Consider the following 23,933-nt stretch of genomic DNA (forward strand, 5'->3'; position numbering starts at 1 on the left):
CAAACTTGGCCTTCCAAAGAAACCACGTTTTCTGCCATTCAAGTGCCCACAGAGCAATTTTATCAGCTTTTATATACGTTATTATAGGCTAGGATTCAAACCCAGGCAATCGGCGACTCTAGCTGTCTGGGATGGGGAATTCCATTTTGACAGGTCTCGTGACCGAACGGGTACTGTCCAATCAGAATCATTAAAAGTGGTTTGTCCCTGCTTGTACCCCGGCCTTGACGTATAATATCTTTACAGTACGCATGCACCAGTTTGTGGGGTCTTGTTTCCGCAGCAGTGACAGCTTATCCACGAGCTTTAGTTTCTTTGAAGAGTTTGTTGAAATTTGACTGAGAGTGTATTATGCCACGATTAAAGCCGTTCACTATGGGACCGACAAGGATGACGTCCATGACGAAAACACCATGGGTTGCAGGCTTTTCTCGTCAATTTCATGTTAGCTTGACGTATAGGAGGTGGTCGCCTCCCAAGTCCACATCGTGCAGCAATTTCTCTAAATTGTAGGTGATAAACGTTAAAATAGCCACAGTTACAAGAAGATTTAAAATCTTGAATTCATCATCTTTTCACTTAAGGTTCTGTTTGCCCAAACTTCTCCTTTCACTCAGGGACTTACTTACAAAAGGTTCAAAATAGGTGCACACGATATATGTATAACTTGACCACAAGTTTTCTGTGTCTACGGGCGTGAGGATGGTTTCTTTAGTACTGCCATTGGATCTCCTTAGCTGTCAAGTCTCGTCAGGATCCGCAATCTAACGGTCCGTGCGCTGCTCAACACTAGATCCCTTGCCCTTTCCTTTCCTTGAGTCGAGGAACTGTCGCTAGCCGGCGACGTGTTGGATTGACGCGTCCGCCCGCGCCGAATCTCTTGTCACCCAGCGGGAGTTAATGATTTCCTAACAGGCCTGTCCGTCAGGGCTTGAGGGGCACAAAGACGTGCAAGAAAGAAGGCAGGTTAGGGGCAAAGGACTGTTACGATATGCCAGGCAGATACGGCAGGGGGAGCTGCGCACAGAGAGAGAAAGTGCCGTGCTACTGTCGGGGATGTCGATTTCCCTTGGCTGCTTCGAAATACCCTCGGATAAAAAACAAATCTGACCCCGAAAATGTGGAGCGCGGACTTCTCGCTGTACAAGGAGGCTGGGAAGAAAGCATAGTCTCATTATGTTGACTTATAGAACGATACTGGTTTCCAGTTTCCATTTTCACCACAGACAGTTACGCAAGGAACATCTTGAAACTACATTTCTCTTGAACTGAACATTTTCTCCCATAGGAGAGCTAGGATACTTAGCCCCGATGCTTGTCCACAAATCGGTTATCACCGGAAACCTTCGCCTCCACGGCCGTGAATAAGAGAGCAGTTAAATTGAGGTGTACATCGAGCCTGGGGAAGGATCGAGAGTGTGTATGTGTTGTTTACACCGCCCGTTCTGCCGGCCAACCAAGCTTGTTTACTCGGGGGTTGTGTTATCAGCACGCCCGTCACCCCATTGGTCAGTCCAACTCGCCATCTGTTAACACTTCTACGCTATTTTAAGCAATACGGCTTTACAAATATCACCCAATTAATCCAATATACACAGATTAACATTAGTTGTACTGTCATAACACACAGATAGAAACGTCCATGAATTCAATCAGTTCGACACAAAACATGTTCAGTGCATCGCAGTGTAGTGTAATACATATTTCCATGTATAAAGATATGCATATATATATTTACACATATATGTCATGGCTAACTTTTGATACAGTACATATTCACTCTTTCATCTGCAATTCGTCGCTTAACACATTTTTCTCAAAAACTTCTGGTATCTACATTTCATAACATTTGTATTCCTAGGTGGTACTTTAATACAAGTAATTCAAATTTGCGAATATTTTGAACAGCTTTAAAATTGCTGTGCACAGTTATTTCGCCTGATAAAATAACATTCCATGTACAAACCAATATACGGAAAACTACGACTAATCAAGCGCCTAACACGGAACACACACACACACACACACACACACACACACATATATATATATATATATTATATATATATATATACTCCTTAAGTTTATAATTTGCAGTACTTTTTAACGTTGACGTGCTTTAGTGAATCAAGGGGTTGTAACAAACACAGTTGGTGATACACGACAGTGTTTTGACGGTTAAGTTATCTTAGCATATGTGAATATTTGGAATCCACATGCCCAGTTACCCCGCGGCTGTTTGGGGCACCCATGTTGCTGGCGACCAGGCGACGTGCACACAGGAACATCTGACTGGGCCACACAATCTTCACTGCCGCATGATTTGTTCACCCACCGCCTAGCGCCATGTTGAATACGAGCGTAAGCTAAGGGTGCAAACCACAGCGTCACACACAACTCGAGGCACTGTCGCTCCCTCACGACACACCAAGTCGGAATGAAATTCACGCGCTACGCGATCGAAATAAGAGAGCGATTTAACGTCTTCGTAAACTTACCTTGTTGGCGAAAAAAGCAGGGGTCTGAGATCGTGGAAAACACGTCCAATGTTTCAGCTAGGTCAGCGTTTGGAGTGACTCGCTAAAAGCTAACCAGGTCACGTGACAACGGATTTAATTTGCTACTGCGGTTCGCTATTTATAGAGAGTGTTTCCTCTCCACCAATCAGCGCTTCACGATTTTCTCTACAGCCACACTGCGTTCAGAGAAGTAGGCCGCGTCTGGACTCTCGGCAAGCAATGAAAAGCTTTATACGCCCTCTTTGCGCGAGAATTGACAGAGCTGTGTTCGAGCACAAAAAACCTGCGATTCGTCAAAACAGAAGAAATAAAGGGGTTTAAGGCATCAAAAGACACTCCAGACAGTGCCATTCACTGGACAGACAATATCTGAATGGGTTTCACGTGAGAAAAGACAAACCTGGAAGGTTATCGAATTTATACTAATTTTGATAATTATAGTATTACAAAAAATTTACACCTGCACAATATGTGTGGATTTTGGTATAATTTATTCTGCATAAATTTTAGTCCAGTAATTAGCGAAATGTTACCAAACAAAACAGAATGACAACAAAATCAAATTCAATGTTAGATATTTTATTGTTAATCACACTTCATCTGGACTTATTTCGCTGATAGGTGTCACATAGATGTTAAATATACGCGTTTTAGGATTGGCAAAAACAAGAGGATTTCTGTAATTTTGTTTATGAAATATAATCAGTTTATTATAACTTATTGCTTTACCCTAGACTGCAACATAATTTTTGTTGTTTTAAGCATGGCGTTGTGCAAATATTCTGTGACAGTTTATTTTGCAATAACATGAATCGTGAACCCGAACGCTGACACGGTGAATGAGAGACTAGGTAAAACCCCAAAAGTTTGCTTTGTATTTGTATAATAAATTTTCTATAACATTTTCCCTTATTAAATAAGACATATCAAAATGAGTGTCAGGTGTTTCTTTATTCAAATGATTTCGAAGAATGACGCTTTTATTTTGTTTTTAAGGGCATGTTTGGCCAAGAGAGATTAGATTACAGTGCCTTCATCTGATGTGCCCGTCGAACTTATCAGTATACTGGGGCCCTTTGTCAAATATTATTAAAATTTTAAAAAAAAACTTTTACAGCGGGCATAATCTCTTATTTATTCCCGCCGTGGCGTTTTGCTCATTATTCTCCTTTATAAAGTTTCCCATCGGCAAAGGATAGTTGTAAATCGTTATAATCCAATATCTTATGTTGACAACTGTATGCAGGCATACATCAAACATTCAGGTTTATGTTATTCATATGCATTCAAGCTGTAGGCCTATAATGCATTCATTCTTGATTACACGGATATCAACACAGTAACTATACATGTGTGTTCTTTTGTTTTGGTTTTTTTTTTAAATTTATAATTTCATATAAATTGCGTCTGTGACGGAATAACTTGGATTTATAGTCCCTTGCGTGGCCGTTTCTCGCACTGGCGAAGATGTCAGATGTCACCTAATGTTTCTAATAACTCTAATGTTACTGTAACTGCTAAGGGTTACGACAAATACATAAAATGGGTTTGAAAACACTGTAAAATACTTCTTCTTTTTATTGTTACAAAATACCCAGCAGACATCTGCTGTTTTTCTCACGTTATCTATAGTTATTATACACGTCCGTACAGTTATTGTACGTGTCCGTACAGTTATTATACACGTCCGTATACAGTTATTTATGTTAAAAATTAAAGGTAATTATTAAAATATTTATCCAATCACAGCAGCTTCTCTGGAGAACGAGAATGGTCTCTTGCATACAGCGGCAAGAAGGTCGATGAGCACTAGCACACATCTCAATAAGCCACTTCTCCCTTCATCTCGCTCCAAGTACGGAAAACCACTGTCATTTTTCAGTCTTCTCGCATGTTTGCAAAGGTGTTTGTTCAAGCATATTCTGAAAGTATTGTTATAAAGATTATATTTTTTGTGAAGGCCTGAAACTGGTCAAACCATCCAATGTCGTATTGTCCTCAAAATCAAATTAAAATAAGTCTGAAATTTGCTAATTCATATTTGCGAAAAGGTTGAGGAATTAGAGTATAAGAAACAGCCGATATTAGTATATGACATGTTACATTTGCGTTTTTAGTTTAAAGAAACACCTTTATACTGTCAAGTCCACAAATGTAGGCTGATTTATGTTTTCAATCTTTGAGGTCAAAATTAAGCGGTATATATATATATATATATATATATATATATATATATATATATATATATATATATATATATATATATATATATATATATATATATATATATACGACCATCCGCAGCGTCAACTTTGTTTCACCTTCCAACTTAATTATCCTTTGTTGTATGCAATATGTATATAATATAGTTGTGATATATTACCGCGTTTTGTACACAATTTTTATCAATTCTTTATCACTCCATGCCATATATAGCTTGATTCACCAGCTAATGCGTTAAGCCTTTTTGTTTAAGCTATTTCTTTGGAAAAGCACAACTAAGCCTCAGTTTGGCAGCATTATGACTCAAGCGTATATTATAAATATACGTATACAGAAGACATCAGGAAATTTGCGTCACAGGGGATAGGCAGATATCGATGTAATAAACTGGATTTTGCGGTTAGTTTAACTGATGCATTTTGGACCACACATTTCTGAGCGGAGAACTGAGAACGGCTGCCCGTGTCACAATGAGTACATGTTTGGGCAGGGTACTACAATGATTTGTCAGGATGAGTTGACAAAAAAAACGCCTCGGGAGAGTCACTGCTTGAAGAAAAATATTCTAGCTTTGCATTATTTTTCTTTAGCAAAGTCAGATTTATTTATATCGAAAATATCTTCCCAAAATGTTAATGAAATAGTCTCTTATGAATCAGAAGGTCCTGCTATGGTTGGTAAATTCCCTGCATGATGTCAGTACAACCTGCTAGGTCTATCATGCCTGCACCTATTTAGGAAGAGGACGAGCAGGACCGCTAAAACACGACGCTTGTATCCACGAACATTTGCCCTGACCGAGCGCCAAACTAAGGGGAAAATCCGCCCTTTGAACACGGCACAGAGCTGATACTCTTTGGTTTGGTATCAGGTGTTTTTGTTTGTATTTTCTTATTGACACCGGTCGCTGTGAGTTCAAGTCTAGCTCGTGCTGGCTTCCTCTCCGGCCGTACGTGGGAAGGCCTTTCAGCAACCTGCGGATGGTCGTGGGTTTCCCCCGGGCTGTGTCCGGTTTCCTCCCTCCTTTCCTTCGGGAGAGCTCCTAGATTTTGACATCACTCTAGATAGCTATAAAAGTGGCTAGGTACTGACGATTGTTTGCTGTTTATTTTGTTGATAAGCGGTGTAGAATTTTTTAAATATTTTTATGACATTTCTGGAATACTACTTTATTAATTAATTCAGGTTTAGTGACTGACATTATGTTCACTTTAAATAACTGAAAAAAATATAACACTTTGACTTTGTGCCAACATTGACGTTAAATGTGAGATTTGATTTCGGCTCCGTCTATACCTTCCCCTTAGCCAGTGTTTAACTGATATCTCTTAAAGGGATCGTTTTATATACCATTTATCGGTTCCTTTATAGCTCCTACATAGTTCGAAGAATTTTAGTGTCGCTTTCGAAATCTTCTCCTTGTTTTATTTATTGTACAAAAGCATTTTCTCTGCACAGGAATACTTTGGGACAATAATGTGCCATTAAACGTTAGGCTTAGCAGTTATCCACAAAGAAATGAACGATCTTCGAGATAAAACGGGCTGAAGAGGAACGTATGAATGTCAGCAACGATACTTAGACATTAATTTTATTTATTTATTGCATTGTTGTTTATCATCATTCTCATTAATATTTCACTGTCAGTTTCATGAGAACAGGAAATCAGGATGTCTAGGTCAAACCTCTGAGTTGAGCATGACAACTTTGACGATTCACATCGCTTTGGTGGAAAACAAATGACCTTCAACGAAGATTGACCTGGACAAATATGGCAATATGAACCTCGTCGGAGGTTTAATCTCACCATTAGGGTTCTGAGGTGAGGGTGGGGAAATCTGCTCACATACTGTCCAAGACCGGAAATGTAAACCCCGGCCTCGTGCAACTGCAGGTCCTATAGCTGAATGGAAAGGCATGCGCCTTATCCTACTTCCGCATGTTATGTAAAATACATCGCAAAAGGCACGTGTTTATTTTATATAAAGTTAATTTACAGAATCAGAAAAAACCCAGAAAGTATAATTTTATTTTACCCTTTTAATTGTACAGACATGATAAAATTTACTTTTCTCAGTTTCACTCTTGGAGATGAAACTTTTTTCGAAATATTTAGACGACCTCTCAGCCTATTCGATGCACTATGTTTTTACATTAAATGCAAAGCTTACTGCTGCATTCTGATTACTGAGAAAAACTATTTCTATGGTCGGTATATACCAAAGCTCATATATGTTATAGAAGGTATTAACTTCTGAAATCTGTATTAGTTACTGTAATCTCTAACTTAAGCACAAAGCGCTTGTCCTTGGAGAGACAATTAATGTGTCTGGCATGTTCTGCCGGATGGTTTCGTATATGACAAATATGTAACATACAGCAGTTAAACAATAGTTCTTGAAAGTAAACACAAAAGCAGACTGCTCTGAATCTTCTTCGGAAGCCATCAGAAAACTTCGTATGTCAATATTTTATATTTATTCCCGACAATGACGTCGCCTTATGGTGCTATAACCCAAACACAACATCATTTACGAAATAGTTACGAAAAATGTGACGTAGGAAGTTTTGTAAAAGTGGTCCCAGACTTTTTCGCGAAGGTTGAAGACCCCCGGTTAATTTTAGCTTGTACAGCCTTCTCTGAAACCCTGTTGCAGCATATAATCTGTTTGACTATACATGTTTCCAGCATACGTGCCGAATTCACCTGAAACTATTTATTTTAAGAAATTAAATTCTGTTGATGATATTTTGCCTCATTTAAGGCCAAACTCCAAACTATACATATTCAGACCGGTATCTTTCCTGTATAACGTCGAATTAATGCATGGCTTTTTATTTGTTTCCAATTTTTTTTTGTCGCTGTCATATATTTACCCACAGATATCCTATCAGAGTGAGCTTTTATACAAGAGCTAACGAATATGTTTATGTAATTTATACGATATTAACTATCCCGTCTTTAAAACAAATTGTTTCTGAAAGTTAAGTAATAACATGAGATTACTTATTGCGAAAGTAACGCAGAGTTACTCACTGCAAGTTTAAATATATGCGCTTGACAGCCTTTGATCCTCGCTCGAAAATACTCGGTAATCAATCGTAAATGATCAATGAATCTTTATTATTTACACTTACCTCATGCATTCTAGATCTCCTTTAACTGCCGCCTGCGTGAAAAAGTTGTGAACAAAAATAGCGTTCTACATGTGACTAAATGTTAAGACATTTCAGGCGAATTTTTTTTTATATTTTCCCCACCACTTGTTGTAATTTACCGCATTGCTTAAAAAGTTCTGCAAACATTAATTTGCTTTTAAAAATTCGTTAAAATTAGACTAAATACTGGTCGATCGTGCAGACATCAGAATACTGTGACTCGGTGCACAGGTGGTAAAATGGAGTTGTTTTGGCCAAAGAGATGTTAAATCACAACCCAACAAACTCTATCTCAGTTGTCGTATGACGACGGTGGCATCTTAATACTTCATCTTTACAATCAAAATTTTAAAATTTTTGTACTGTGGACTAAATGAATGTAGCGATTTTGAAATTAAAGTTTACAACCCCGCTAATAATCCGCAATTAACTGTCCGTGCAAAAAGTTTATCAGACTGAAAGGAAAACACCGCGTTGCTCCGGACATATGAGTTTCGTGTTTCTTGTACTGCCGCTGTAGGAGTTACATGTTTACTTTGTAACACCGGGCTTTTCTGCGTATCTACACAGCAGCTGGTTGGTAGTTTGTGCTGAAAGAATTAAGTGAGAGGCCATCTGGATGGCATGGCAGATACAGACTGTGTCTTCTTCAGCGCAGGTGGTTTTATGCTTAAGACTGGCGTTCATCTTCACTCATGAAGGTCTTGCTCTATGTACACCCATCGCAAATGAAATAGATAAACAACAACGTAGACATTAGAACCATGCAGAGCAGTGACGACATTGCGATAGTTAGCAAACAGTCACATGTAATTGGTGATATTTGGACTCAGTCTGATCCAGATAGGGTTTTATTGTAGTAAACATACGTGTAGATTCCAACATAATAGCAACTTATACACGTCTCCCAACACCATGGCTTAAGTAACATTAGGTAAAACAAAATGTTAATCGTCACTAGTCTAGAATCACTCAAAGTCTCACCACATTTAATAAACAATAACATTGAAACAATACAAAAGGGACTCAGAGTCTGTTCTCACGATGTCATTTGCCATAAAAACTTGCAGAACTCCACAAAATTGGAATTTTTGTGAATTTGTGAACAGTCGGTCGATATTGGTTCAATTGTAAACATATACGTAGTGTAGCTACGAAAAACGTACACTTCATTGTGACTCGACATTATATTTAATTTTGCGTTTTACTAGTGTACTGAGTTAAAAATAAAGGTTCGTTATTTTCCGTTTATTTTTTCACCGTAATGTCAAATGTCAAAATATGGGTTAAATCAAGGGTACACTTGGCGAGAAATATTAAATATAATTAAAGCCGTATACAGGATTGAGAATATAGAAACAGAGCAGCGACGATAATGTGATTAATGTTTGCAGGACATATTCTATCCCATTTAAACATTCGTATTTCTATAAAGACTATTTAAATAATGGTGAAAAATGTGGTAGTGCCTAGGGCAAGGAGTTTTGTAAATTTGATTGACAGAGGAGATTTAAACAAAGAATGTGAGTCGATACCTTTGAGTGAATGGTGCAGTTTGTTCCATTCCCTAGGGCAAAACAACTGTGAGAATTAATTTCCAAGGAGAGTGGAAGTAAATGTTTTATGAGTATTTAAATTCGGGAGTCCTTACATATGGAGTAATGGCGGGTATTTGACCACTCTGTCTAAAGAATTGACGTAATGATGAAGGAAGACAGTCACTATGGTACACTTTACCGAATATGGGAGGAGAAAGGGTTGACATTGGTAAAGTTAAACATTTTGTGAGACATGAAAATACAGCACTGTGCACAAGTCTATATGTGATGCAGATATGACATTCACCAACAGCACGCGCGTTGACGTCAGCAGATTAGTTACGTACACGGTGAACGTCAGTTATTTCTCTAGTTCCTGTCCAGTTACCTAAATCTGACCACCTTCGTAAATTAAAGGCAAAGAAAACACTAAAATGAAGTATATATCAGATGATAGTAGTAGTTCAATTTATTTTTTATATAATTTTTTCAACCAAGTTCAAAACATCAGCTTCTACGTTTTGACCCAGTAGGTATCAGTGACGTGATAGTTCGTTTGAAGGTCAATTCTGTGAATACATTCACAGATTTATATGTTTGTGCATTTTGAATGATAAAATTTAGCAGTGTTATATGTGTTAAGTGGCAAATACCTTATGTGACGTCACTGGTCCCGATGCGGTCAGAAAAAAGACTTCGTAGAATCGAAAGTTTCGAATAAGTGTAATCCCTGTCAACTATAATACTGTTACTTAATCCACTCTCTAAAATGACATCTGTACCTACCTGATATATTCACCTAAGGGAGTGACGTCATTTGTGATCATAAGAGGGGTAATGCATGTTCGCCGTAAAGTATACCGGTCAACTACCTTCTATCTTTGTAGAAGTCCTCTTGGTCGAGTGGTCTCAACAGTTGACATGTATTGCTGGCGATTTGGTGTCTGACAGAGGTCGTTGGTCCAAAACCCGCAGTGGTCTCTGCACTAGATTTCAGCATTAGAATCTGTGCTATATTCAGAAAGTGCAATCCCTATTAACGGTAATACTCTTCTTTGTTGTATATTTGAGCTGACAGACTTCCTGGCGAAAGGGGAAAAGTATAGATAGATAACATTACAACAATGTTAACCCATGCAGAATGAAGCAGATATACTGACCCTGAACACATTGGTATGTATACTGCACACGGAGAGTTAACTGAAACAGGTATAGTTCTCTGAATATTCCAGAATCTCTAGGCTATATGATTTTGACACATGCCCATGCACTGAATACATGCACAAGTCTGTATGCGATGCGGATATGGCATGCACTAACAGCACGCGGGATGACGTCAGCAGGTTAGTTACGTACACGTCGATGGGCGGCTTTTTTTTCTAGTTCCTGTCCAGTTACCTAAATCTGACCACCTTCGTAAATTAAAGGCAGAGAAAACACTAAAATGAAGTATATATCAGATGATAGTAGTTATTCAGTTTATTTTTTTATATTTTTTTTTAACCAAGTATAGTGGTTTTAAAACCACGGATAAATATAATTGTTTCTAAATAGTATACACACCATAACTTGTTTTTAATTTTATTTATTTGATTGGTACTCACTTATCACTTGTCACTTATCGCCTTTATCGTCGATCGATCAGATCTGAGTAAATCGAGCGCAGGGGAACAAGCAACATGCAACTTGATTATAGGCTAATATTCGAAATACAACATTGATCAGATTGTCTTAATTATCGGAAACTCGAAATGATTTCACGGCTAAGGATATGTTTGTTTTCACTTTATTGTGAGACTATATGCCCTCTATATATCTCTGTATCTATATATCTCGCGGCAGTTAGGGAGATGGTCTGCCAGCAACCTGCGGATGGTCGTGGGATTGGACCGTTTTTTGTATACAACAGCGATAGCAATAGCGGTAGGATAGACAGCACAAAACACAGCTCATGCGTGGGTTTCCACCGGGCTCTGTCCGGTTTCTTCCCGTCATATAATGCTGGCTGCCGTCGTATAAGTGAAATATTCTTGAGTACGGCGTAAAACACCAATCAAATAAATAAATGAATATATATCTCGTTCGCAGAGCTTAGTGTATGTATTATTGGCCTGTATATATAGAAAATATAATGCACGGAGAAACTTACGCATGGCCATAAACTTGCTCCAGCGACAGCTTGGCTATATGAAAAAATACAATATGAAAATGGTTAATAAAGAAAGTATCAAAACTATAAAGAAAGTATCAAAAGACATAACATGTGGTAGATTTTACGGTATACAGAAAGTCAGTATTGTTATTCTTAATCATCTTAACTGGAAATGCAAATAAGCGCATGTGCATACAGTTTGAGCCTAAACAAGCCCATATAACATTCACATGTCTATAGCTTAGAACTACATGCATTTGGTTTGGGCATTCAGCTATAGCCGCGAATACTCAGATTGTAAAGTTACTATATCTGCATGTCACATATACGTAAGATTGTTAATTCGGAAAAGCTGACGGAAAATTAAAAATAGAAATTGTCTTAAATTAATTGTTAGAAAGTAAATAAAAGAATATAAACATATATGTATAAGTATGCAAGTCAATCATTATGTGGACAACTAAATATGAAATTATATAATTTCGACGAACCTCTTCAGCCTTTTAATTCTGTTCCGAAGAGGTATTTGACATACACATATTTTTGTTCAGAAATACAAATAACTCTAAATAAATTTATGACTGAGCTGAAATTACATAGATATCGTCATATAACTGATCTGTAACACGCTCAGAACTATAAAAGGTGATTAGATGAATCTGATGGTTTCATAATCATCTTGTTAGAAAACGATACAGCCGAAAAACATTTACAAGATGTTGTTGGAATAGGCAGTTTGACTTCAACGCGAAAAGTTTAAAATACAACGATTTTTGTACATATGAGCAAGAATAGCTAGATTTCCTTCCAGACCAATTAAAGGCATGTAGTTTATTAGTTTTTCCGAATTAATTTTGCAAACTATCTATTCAAATTTATGAAGACAAATCTCGATCATCATTTAACCAAAAATAAATAAATAAATTGAAGCACTCATTTGTACAGATCCAAAAAATTCTATATTTGAGATTAAGGTTGTATATTAAAATATCACCGTGGAACGTGACAGAATGACAATGTGGTTTGGCAAGTTGCGATAAAAATAAAGCCTCCGTAATTCATGTTTATGCGCTGTGACTTGTCGTGTGGTCGAATTCGATTAGCCGAAAGAAAACAGAATAAGCGCTATCCAATGCGACTTGAAAGCGACACACCTCACCGTGTGAGCCCAGCTTGCGAAATAGCAACTGAAACATTTTTGTTGCATTACAGTGGAATTTGACCGTTTTTTGTATACAATAGCGATAGCAATAGCGGTAGGATAGACAGCACAAAACACAATGGGAGTTCAAGTCCAGCTCATGCGTGGGTTTCCACCGGGCTCTGTCCGGTTTCCCCCCGTCATATAATGTTGGCCGCTCTCGTACAAGTGAAGTATTCTTGAGTACGGAATAAAACATGAGTCAAATAAATAAATAAATCAATCAAAAGCACAGGTAAATTTATAGATCTGTATAACTGCCGTAACTCGAAACTGGGTCAACTAGAAGCAAAATAAGTATTAAAAATAATACCAGGAAAGATTATCATGCTATTACACGTTAGTACATTGAAAAATCGCATGCAGAGGAGGTTAGTGCATATAACAACGAAAGTATATACTGTATCCGCGGTCAACCATACGTACCCAGTCACTAACAAGGCTGATTAGAAGTTTTTGCTCAGCAACCTATATATACTGAGGGTATGACTTTTTAACACGTCGCTAATACATTGTAAATTGTTGGCTTTGTCAAGCGTTTCTATATCTTGAAATACACAGAATTGTGTAGAAAATAACAAAGTGAAGTGTGGTGTTTTAATTTGAGGCTAGGAGTTATTAGATTTACCAAACCCTTTTTTACCTTCAGACTTGCCCTGGGCACAGTTTTGTTTTCACTTTAAAGCATGTTGTCACATTTAATCCGGATTTCAGTTATGCGTTCAAATGAGGTTGACAGTACGAGATCTAAGACTTAACTGTGAAAACACTTCTGAAGAACTGGCCACAAAAGCAGATATTTGATTAACTAAATGCAGCCTCCGTGGCCTATTGGCTGGCTTGCTGGCGCAGCAAAATGACCCAGGAGCCTCTCACCAATGCGATCACCGTCAGTTCAAGTCCAGCTACTGCTATTTTCCTTTCCTGTCGTACTTGGATAGGTCCGCCAGCAACATTCGGATAGTAGTAGATTTCCTCGGGGCTCTGACGGGTTTCCTTCCACCACAATGCTGGTGTTAGTTTATTGATAATTAACTGCTAACTGATGCTGCCCGTTATGATATATTATACTCTACATCTTATTATTTGTTAATTATGCTTTTCTGGGAGCCTACTGTATACATGTATATATAGCTAACACGTGCCTCACTTGATACACTTCTGCTGAGGATGAATTAATTAAAGTCGTAATATTGAGATCGTGAAAATGATTTTGTTTGGAGTCACTTTGCTTATTTATAACGTTAACCGCTGTTGTATAAATGCAATATTGTTGAGCGCGGCGTAAAACCCTTGTCAAATAAATAAATATATAAACATATGAAAATATTCCACTTATGTTGCACCCTACAAACCTGCTTCAGATCTCAAAATTCCCCTCTCAGTTCAGTTACCATACACGAACAAAAGGTCGCTGGTCATTCGATCCGAGGCGCTCACTGGTCCGCTTGACCTTTGGATGTTGTCATCAACTCAAACTTTGACCAATCAGACGAGAGCCTGTACCCTGTCGCCCCGGGAGATCTCGTGCGTCACCTCTGAATGACCCTGATAAATTACGGTATGGGTCACGTGACACCAATACTATCAGATCTCACAAAGAGCGACTGCTATCGCCCGCTCACAATGTGTCGTAGATACTCTAAAACTATTGATGTCCCTGTGAGTTAGGGTTTAATTCTTTGCCAAAAACTTTTTTTTTTTTTTTTTTTTTTTTTTTTTTTTTTTAAGCAGACCAGTTCTTCCAACCAGTTTGCACTCATAATTCCTTGTTTATCCCAGGCCATTCCCCCCTCACCATATACTCTCTTTAAACGGAAATGTTAGGTCTAACTCTAACAACGTTAAATCCAAGTTGTGGGTATTAAAAGAGGAGACAAAGCATTTATATTGTTAGGTTCACACTGTCCAAATGCTTGGAAAATGTTGTAGTTTAACACTATTTCATGTCAAGTATACATTTTTAGATGTTGTGTTAACATAGTGTTACGACCCGGAAACAATCGTATGCAACGTAACGTGTTAAGAAATTTGCATATATATAGAGTAAAGCAATTGACATGTATCATTTAAGGGCCCTTCAAGTATTGACATTTCAGTATGTGCATTTTAAGAGAGTAGAGATCGATTTCGTGCGGTTGGTGTCATGCCAGGCCCCAGCCCGGTTACCCCCGGGGACTAGTCCACCGTCTCTGCGCCAAATCATCTAATCTAAAAAATCATCTAAAAAAAAAAACATATAATCTGTTAAACTGAACAGAAAGTCTGTTGTTTGCGTGATGCCAAAAGGTATTCTGTTATTGCAGCAGATTATTCCGCTAAATGCAGCACGAATGTGCTGTTAATTCAACGTAAGGATTCCAATAGACTAACAGGATATTATGTTGAATATGACAAAGTATTATGTTATAAAAACAGAAAACATTCTAGCATCATTCAGACCATAGACTTTCTGTTAAAATTAACAGAAATGTTTTAAGTGTATAGTCAACCTGCGGATGGTCGTGGGTTTTCCCCCGGGCTCTGAATGGTTTCCTCCCACCACAATGCTTGTCGTCGTCGTATAACTGAAATATTCTTGAGAACGGCGTAAAACACCAATCAAATAAATAAATAAATAAGTGTATAGTCACGGGACAAGTATAATAATGAACCAAGTCTTTTATAAGAAAGTACCGTTTGTGATGTAGCTTATAAACGGTTTTACAGATTTCACATAAATCAGCGTTGTTGCAACAGTTTTCAAACTATTAGCACAACAAAATCGTTATTTTTTGTTTAATGAAAATTTAAGGAAAATTTTTTCAAGCGGGCACAATTCCCTCAATCCTGGGTCACATGATCAGTGCTGTTGGATAAGTGGGGTTGACTATAACTAGCACAGTTCAAGTATGTTTAACATATTTCCTGAAAGCATAGCATTTGGGTTGTTTTGTTTTGTTTTGTTTTTTTGTTTGTTTTTTTTTGGGGGGGGGGTTGTTTGTTTGTTTTTTGTTTTTTGACGATTTAACGTAACTTTGGGATTCTTGTGTTTATTCTACACGAAAATAAACGAAATTTGAGAAATGTAAACACAAATACATGCAGTTATTGTCTCAGAATCAGTGACGAAAAAAATAAAAACGGAATGTCTTCCCTTTTCAGTTGTACATTTATGTTTAGTTGCCAGATATTCTTCGCTAAAACTGAAGATAAAATTTACAAAGTTCCGTGTTCAGACAAAACTGCTAAATTAATGACCGAGGTTTCCACATAAGTCCAGAGAACGCGGGATTGGAATATAAGAATTCCTCAGTTGATATTAGGGGCCTACTGCCCTTTTTTCGGACAAATTATTGGTTGCACTAGTCACTTACGTTTCGAGATAAGCTTAGCAAAAGCCGGGTAATAAATAGTGCAGTTTTTAATAAGACACCAGAATAACATTTAGTTGAGGCAGCCCATTCAACCATCATTGGTGTGAACGGCGCATGTTTCACCACTCGATGTTCCGAACACGGAAACAAGAAGAACTTTCTAACTGTGGCAACGCAAGAAAAGACAAATATATAAAGCCAAAACATGCAATGAACAACGCATTTAACGCGAGATTACTTTTGGTACGTTGACGCTAGCATTTTTGCTGGTCATATTATCTCTGAAAATAAAAACAGAAAATACGGCCTTTTGCTCTATAAAGATTTTCAGTTGTTTACTTTGGAATTCATACATGTCAAAGCCAGAGAGCAGGTCTACTCTGAGAGTTCTAGTGCATTAATATACTATATTCATTATTCATTACATTATTTAACCATTGCATAGTAACGTTGTTTTAATATTTTACAGGATTATATTTTGATTTTCTTGAAACACTTTTGACTTTTATTATTAAGATTGTCGCAGATTTCTTTAAGAGACAATATTCGCAGCATGCCATTGTGCTAGAGATAGTTTTTCTGCATGCGTGTTTTCAATCTGACGCGCAATTCATGCTTTGGAGTTTTTCAACAATTACGGCTCTCCCATAGTAAGCTGGGGGGGGGGGGGGGGGGGGGTGAACAGCTAATATTACTTATATAACAGTGGAACTAGTGCTGACTTGCTTTGAAACTATAAAAAAATGAACACCATACGCATTGACCTGTGCATAGACGATCGATTCGTAAACTAATGCATGCCTGTTCAATGTATAACAGGAATCCGAACACGTCGCGTGTTCCAAACCATGGTTAGTTGCCACAAGTGTCAATCGGTCAGAGTAGACAAGAGTGTAATAGTAACAATCAAAGTCTATGTAGCTTAATGAAATCCTGCAACGTACAACGGGACATGCGCCATCTTCAACCTGTCAATCAGAGAGTCACGTGATCTTGATAGATTTCCTCGATGATTCCGGGTGGTCAGAAGAATACACAGGTCAGCGAGCAGGACAACAACTCGTCCATTAGCTTGATTACACTGCACGTGCGAGAGTCACGCGCAGGCGTGTGCTCGTCCTGGTTTGTCACGTGCAGATACCAGTCGTTTTTGAAAGGCGCACACAGCCTAACCACCATGCACCGGGCAACACAGCCAATTAAATCATTGCTTAGATATGATCGGACATGTCAAGGTATCCGACATATAGATGCCATGTGTGTCTTATAAAGTAAGGAAGCTGATTAAAATAATTACATACGAAAAGCTGTTGTAACAAATAAGGCGTTTTTCATCATTTGCCTTTGTAGTGTAGACCTATACACATACCTGTCTGTTCACTGTCAAATGTCGAAATATTTAATAACACCATTTCATGATTCTGACAACTAAATAGCCGTTATTCAGCCTAATGACAATCAACCCATTTCGAATATATAAACATCAGTGACATTTGGAATGGGAGATAGTGGGTGTCACTGTTAATTCTTATAATTAGCTATTAGTTGTGATAAATTGACAAATAAGAAAGGAATAAATAAATAAATAACTGAGACACTGAAAATTCACTTCCATTTCAGCTGGTACTAGTGGTATACACCTTATGGAGTACCTATACAGACGTGAACGGGCGACAAACACCTTCTTATACTTCACCTGTACGCTGGAACGATCAGTACAGCCCTCGCTGGACAAAGGTGCTTAGTCTCATTATGACTACAATGTGCTTTGAAGTCTCCACAACCCCAACCTCACTCCAACCCCGCCCCCATCGTTTCGTGTTATTCAGGCAGCCTTGTGTAATTAAGCCATGGTCTTTAAAAACAGTGAAACCAATGTACATTATTGCCCAATTACATTTCACGTCATACTCAAGCTGATTTCGAGCTGTGTGTACAACTGCAGCATTCTCTGCAGTTCTGAATGCTTACGGACTGTCTCTTTGTTTTTGGCGTACGCGTGTTAAAGTCTTCCAGCAACCTGTTTGTGGTCATGGGGTTTACCAGGGTTTCTCTGCCCGGTTTCCTCCCAACATAATGCTGACCGCCGTCTTATAGCTGAAATATTCTGGAGTACGGCGTTACCTTTGTAGTCACGTGAGAGCAATTTCGCTGACAGCACATATACTGTCCCTAATCAAAACTTATGCAGCGGTATTCACGGCTGTTGCAGGTTATGTGGTAGCCACTAAGAGATTTTGGTATGTTTTTTTAGGTTAACTGAACTTTGACAGCTCTTCGTACAGCAGTGGTGTGAATCATTCCCAATAAGGAATGGCATACATCATCTTCCTAAACATCATCATCATCCACAATCTTTTTGCTTTACCAAGAGATATACATTGGCGCAAAAGTTGTATTTGACAAGGTGATATCCTAATTCAAGCTCTACAAAAGTCTTAATATATTTATCTTTTAATAGGCTTCCATGACTATTGTTCTTGCTCAGAATATTTTTCTTCTCCTCTGACACCTCTGGGGTTTTTTTTAATTTCTATTAATTAGTTTTGCGATAAAACTGCGTGTCACAGCTATTATCTTTTTCTACTCATGTTCATTACCTGCTTGAGCATAAAACTTTACCAACCTGTGACCCACTTTTCGGCCATATTGGAGCAGTATGGGAATCTAAAAAAAACTTCTTCTCCAGAAGCGCTGATCCGATTGCATTGAAAATTAATATGCACGTACAAGATTACTGGGGATATCAGAATTGAAAATCTTATTCAAATCGGTTGAGAAATGTGGAAGCTTGCTATTGGTCGTTTTAGTCATGTGATGACCTGTGGATGAATTTTGAAAAAACAAGGTCACCGCCCATAAGCAATTAATCAATATCATGCTTGACTGCAACCCACCGCCATTTTGTAAATTATAATAAATGTGACGGAATAAATCTGAGTACAAATGAGCCCCTGCAAAGAAAACCAGATCTTCTGAGCGAGGTTAAACTTGACAGTGATTGATTACAATTATTGCCTATGAAAAAAAGGTGGATGACAGTTGGCTATTAAACTAAATTCAATAAATAACTCTAGGACCACACGAAACATGCAATAACACACTCAAAAAGCTGTATGTAAAGAACAAAACAGTTTTACAGAGAATTCATGGTGAAAATGTTTACAGAAAAAAAAAAGCATGTAAGGGGCCATTCCTTACGTTCAAGCGGCAGATAAATGACTGATGGGGCATTAACACCAAATAGACCATATTTCAGCCGTATCGTTGAGATGAGTTGTGATTTTTTTGTGGATGAGCCCCTTTATATTGTAAATTTTTGTAGCAACCAACAGCGTTTGCATGGACGCCACGTTTAACCTGATGTATTCCTTTCGTGCGGTTAGTCTATACATATATATGATAGGATGTTTCCATTATCTCTGTTTAATGTTATACCGTAAACCATGAGCACAAAAAAGACACAAAACTGAACAACCGATGTACTGACTTTATACATTCCACTCGAGGGTCTCCCTTATCGAATTTTGCTAAGTCTGCATCAATAAGGGCCCGTGTTCGAATCAAGCTTTAGTTAGACCACAATTGTGTCGTTGCTCATGTGTTCTGACTAGTTTTTTAAATCTAACAATCGTATTACTGTCGCACAGTTAAAGTTAGCAACACTGAACTTACTGGGCACATATAATATAAAAGACAACAGAATGCTGCCGTGAGTAAAACATCGACTACATATAGTGTAATATACGGGACAAATGTCAAACAGAACCCGTGAATTCTCGCCTCAAGTCAAACTACCTCAGTAAGTGTTTTATTATAAACTGTTCATGTAAATTCTGGAATAGTTATTTTTTTTAAAGCTGTGTTGTAACAAACATAGTAATTTTCTAAAGCTGTGTTTAAGCAAACAAACCAGCACATTAAAACAATGCAAAGGTACAAGGCCTCGGGGATGCTTAGCATCCATGTGTGTTGAGGAATACAATATAAATGATTACAGATTTTGACATTAAGACCACGGCTGTGAGATGATTCCCATCTTGTCGCTTATAATTTATGACCGAAACATTCAACTGTCTCTCAATATTGTCCTGTTTAGAATACAACTGTCAGGTTTTGTCATGACCAATGACATCCGTCATTTATAGTGATGAGAAGATTTTCGCAAATTGCAGATGATATTTCCTGGAATTTCCTGGGGTAGAGACAATGAATTTCCTGTAGTTGTCTCATTAACCACAACAACGCAGACTCAGATTTCAACCAATTACAACATATATTATCTACTTTAAAAAAATTGTTGCAGGTACTTTTTTTATAGATTGCATATTTTCGATAATGGCAAATTCCGTGCGAGTTATTCCAGACAGGTGTAGCATGGATCATTTATTTATCATTTATATAAATGATGCTACTAAATTCATGAGTATAAAGACAATGGGACAGCCCTCTTAGCATGAGCCACTTCCGGTACACAGTATCCGGGTGAGGCACGAATTTCCAAGGCCTAAGAAATAATAAAGCCAAAGACAAAGTCCTTTAAGTTCCTTTATGTCTAGCCATTATTACAGGATTATTGTTAAGCGCCCCTCCCCCTCACCCCCATTCTCTCTCCCTCTCCTCCTCTCTCTTTCTCCATGCAGTCGTCATAGACACGGATGTCCCATTAACCGTTAGGCCATGGATTCTAAAGCATATTCACGAAGGATGCATCGTCGCCAAACCAGGAAATATCGGAAATATATACAGTGGGCGGCTTCAAATCATAATTTATAAAAAATAAATGCTTATATCTGAACGCTTCATCGGCAATATTTCAGCCGTATCGTGCACATTCAACGCACGTGTAAAGTACGTACGTGTTTTGAAAAATATTACATGCACATATTCCAGGGAAAGTTTTATTTCTGTATTAATTTACGTGTATTTGTTTAATTTTGTAAACTGTATTTATTTGTGTATTGCACTTATTTGTAAAATTGTACTTATTTGTAAATTGTATTTATTTGTAAATTGTACTTCTTTATTAATTGTATTTTATTTGTAAATTGTATTTATTTGAAAATTTTCTTTACCGGGTATTTGTCAATGTTCTTTATTTGCAATTTTTTTTTTATTTGTAAATTTTCTGTCTTTGTCTATTTCACCGAATTATTCGTAAATTTCATTCATTTATTTTTGTTAAATACTTATGTAGGTCTATCCATTACTTAATCATTTATAAGTTTTCTTCAAATACATGTCAATTTATTTATTTATTTCTTCAGAATTTAAAAATTTCTTTCAAATTTTTTATTTATTTATTAATTTAGAAATTCTATTTTACAATTTATTTAGAAATTTATTTATTTAGGAATTTATTTCTTTCATTTTTGGATTGGTGTTTAAGTTGCACGCCTTCATAGTTCACATAATGTGATGATATAAGATTTACAGGAATGGCGCTTTTAATTTCAAGGGAGGAGGATTTTCACCCTGATTATACATGCCAGGAAAGAACTGTGAGTGAAACAATGATTTACAAAAATCAGAAATAAATTTTTTTGGTCAATACCACATGCTTTGTAACAGTCGTGAATAAATTTCCGGGCGGACAGTTCTCTGCATAAGCTCCGTACACTACCTAAATATACATTTATGGCGGTTAAGGGTCGAAACTGACATGAGCCGCTAACAAAACAAATGATTTCCTAAATAGCATAAACCATCAAACAACTATAAGAATATATATTAAGTATTAAGAAATTAGAATGGAATTATGCAAAGACAAGCAGTCAACATGCAGTTTTCAATAATGACGGCTCGAAAGACGCAACGAGTGCTATATGCAAATCATGTTGTCGTCACGCAAATATGTGTCACAGCGCCCTTTGAAGCAGTTCGTATATCCTATGTGTCAATCTTGTTCAACATGATAAAAAATACACCGCCCTTATAGAGCCCCAGGATAGGCATAATTAGTACTCAAGAGAACTGTACTCAAATGTAAAATTTAGGAAACTGAAGAGTAAAGGAATCTGATGGGTTATCCTAGTTACTGTGTGGTCACGTGTTTATCACTGGGCGAGAATGTAATGCATGTAGATGAATTCCAGACCGTGTATTCTTGAGAGTAAAACCTCCCGTTTCACCCACAACAACTAAATGAGGACAAATTGCACTGATCCGTGCATGTATGATAAACCTGCATGTATGCACATGTACAGTCATGCTGTGGCTGAGTCAGAATAATTTTAATAAAAAATAAATGGCGGCCTCCCTGGCTCAGTAGGTTAGCGCGCTAGCGCAGCACAATGACCTAGGAGCCTCTCACCAATGCGGTCGCTATGAGTTCAGGTCCAGCTCATGCTTGCCTCCTCTCCGGCCGTACGTGGGAAGGTCTTCCACCAACCTGCGGATGGTCGTGGGTTTCCCCCCGGCTCTGTTTGGTTTCCTTCCACCATAATACTGGCCGCCGTCGTATAAGTGAAATATTCTTGAGTATGGCGTAAAACACCAGTCAAATAAATAAATAAATAAGTGTATAGTCACCGGACAAGTATAATAATGAACCCAGTCTTTTATAAGAAAGTACCGTTTGTGATATAGCTTATAAACGGTTTTACAGATTTCACATAAATCAGCGTTGTTGCAACAGTTTTCAAACTATTAGCGCAACAAAATCATTATTTTTTGTTTAATGAAAATTTAAGGAAAATTTTTTCAAGCGGGCACAATTCCCACAATCCTGGGTCACATGATCAAAGAATAAATGCGACTGAAACCTCGACACAATCTTACTCAATAACTTGCGATCAAGCAGCTGAAACATCTTAGCTATAACACATTAACTGCTCCGAACAGCTCATTTATACTATAAGACGACGGTCATAATGGAAGACCTTTATTGATGGAAGAAACCGAGAAGAACCCGGTATAAGGAAACCTTATAGAACCCATAGAGGAAACTGGACAGAACCTGCAGGAGACCGGCGTCTCTCATCAGGTAGGTTTCACACCATCTGTATCTATATGACACAAAGCCGTACTCAAACCATCGGAAGTTATATGTAGTCTTCCTTTTATGGCTGTGTTTAAGTTAACAATGGCCAAGCGGGTAAATTGAGATCAAACTATATTATTTAATATATTGCGCTATTTGTTTGCTTTATAAGGGGAACAATAGATGAAATCTTTAACAGCTTGAAGTAATAAAGTATATAGAGATTTATGGCTTATACCGTATACTGAGTGTCAATCAGATGAAAACTTAACAGCTTCAAGTAATAAAGTATATAGAGATATATGGCTTATACCGTATACTGAGTGTCAGTCAGATGAAATCTTTAACAGCTAGATTTAATAAAGTATATAGAGATATATGGCTTATACCGTATACTGAGTGTCAATCAGATGAAATCTTTAACAGCTAGATTTAATAAAGTATATAGAGATATATGGCTTATACTGTATACTGAGTGTCAATCAGATGAAAACTTAACAGCTTGAAGTACTAAAGTATATAGAGATATATGGCTTATACCGTATACTGAGTGTCAATCAGATGAAAACTTAACAGCTTCAAGTACTAAAGTATATAGAGATATATAGCTTATACCGTATACTGAGTGTCAATCAGATGAACACTTAACAGCTTGAAGTACTAAAGTATATAGAGATATATAGCTTATACCGTATACTGAGTGTCAATCAGATGAAAACTTAACAGCTTGAAGTACTAAAGTATATAGAGATATATAGCTTATACCGTATACTGAGTGTCAATCGGATGAAAACTTAACAGCT

General features: G+C 37.5%; 1 protein-coding gene across 2 annotated transcripts in view; it reads right to left on the bottom strand.

Moving 5' to 3' along the window:
- Positions 1 to 10,323, bottom strand: part of LOC135477640 (polycomb group protein Psc-like) — a 34,159-nt gene extending 23,836 nt beyond the window's left edge. Inside the window, exon 1 of one of the 2 annotated variants that reach the window (XM_064757811.1) lies at positions 10,226 to 10,323. In XM_064757811.1, coding sequence (XP_064613881.1) covers positions 10,226 to 10,266 — 41 coding nt within the window. In that variant the 5' untranslated portion in view covers positions 10,267 to 10,323. Of the gene's footprint in view, positions 1 to 2,498; positions 2,542 to 10,225 lie in introns of those variants that run through there. The other variant, XM_064757812.1, reaches the window with a different exon arrangement.
- Positions 10,324 to 23,933: the final 13,610 nt, after the last annotated feature.

This window comes from Liolophura sinensis, chromosome 11 (genome assembly GCF_032854445.1).
Source record: "Liolophura sinensis isolate JHLJ2023 chromosome 11, CUHK_Ljap_v2, whole genome shotgun sequence".
In the NCBI taxonomy this organism is placed as follows: Eukaryota; Metazoa; Mollusca; class Polyplacophora; order Chitonida; family Chitonidae; genus Liolophura; species Liolophura sinensis.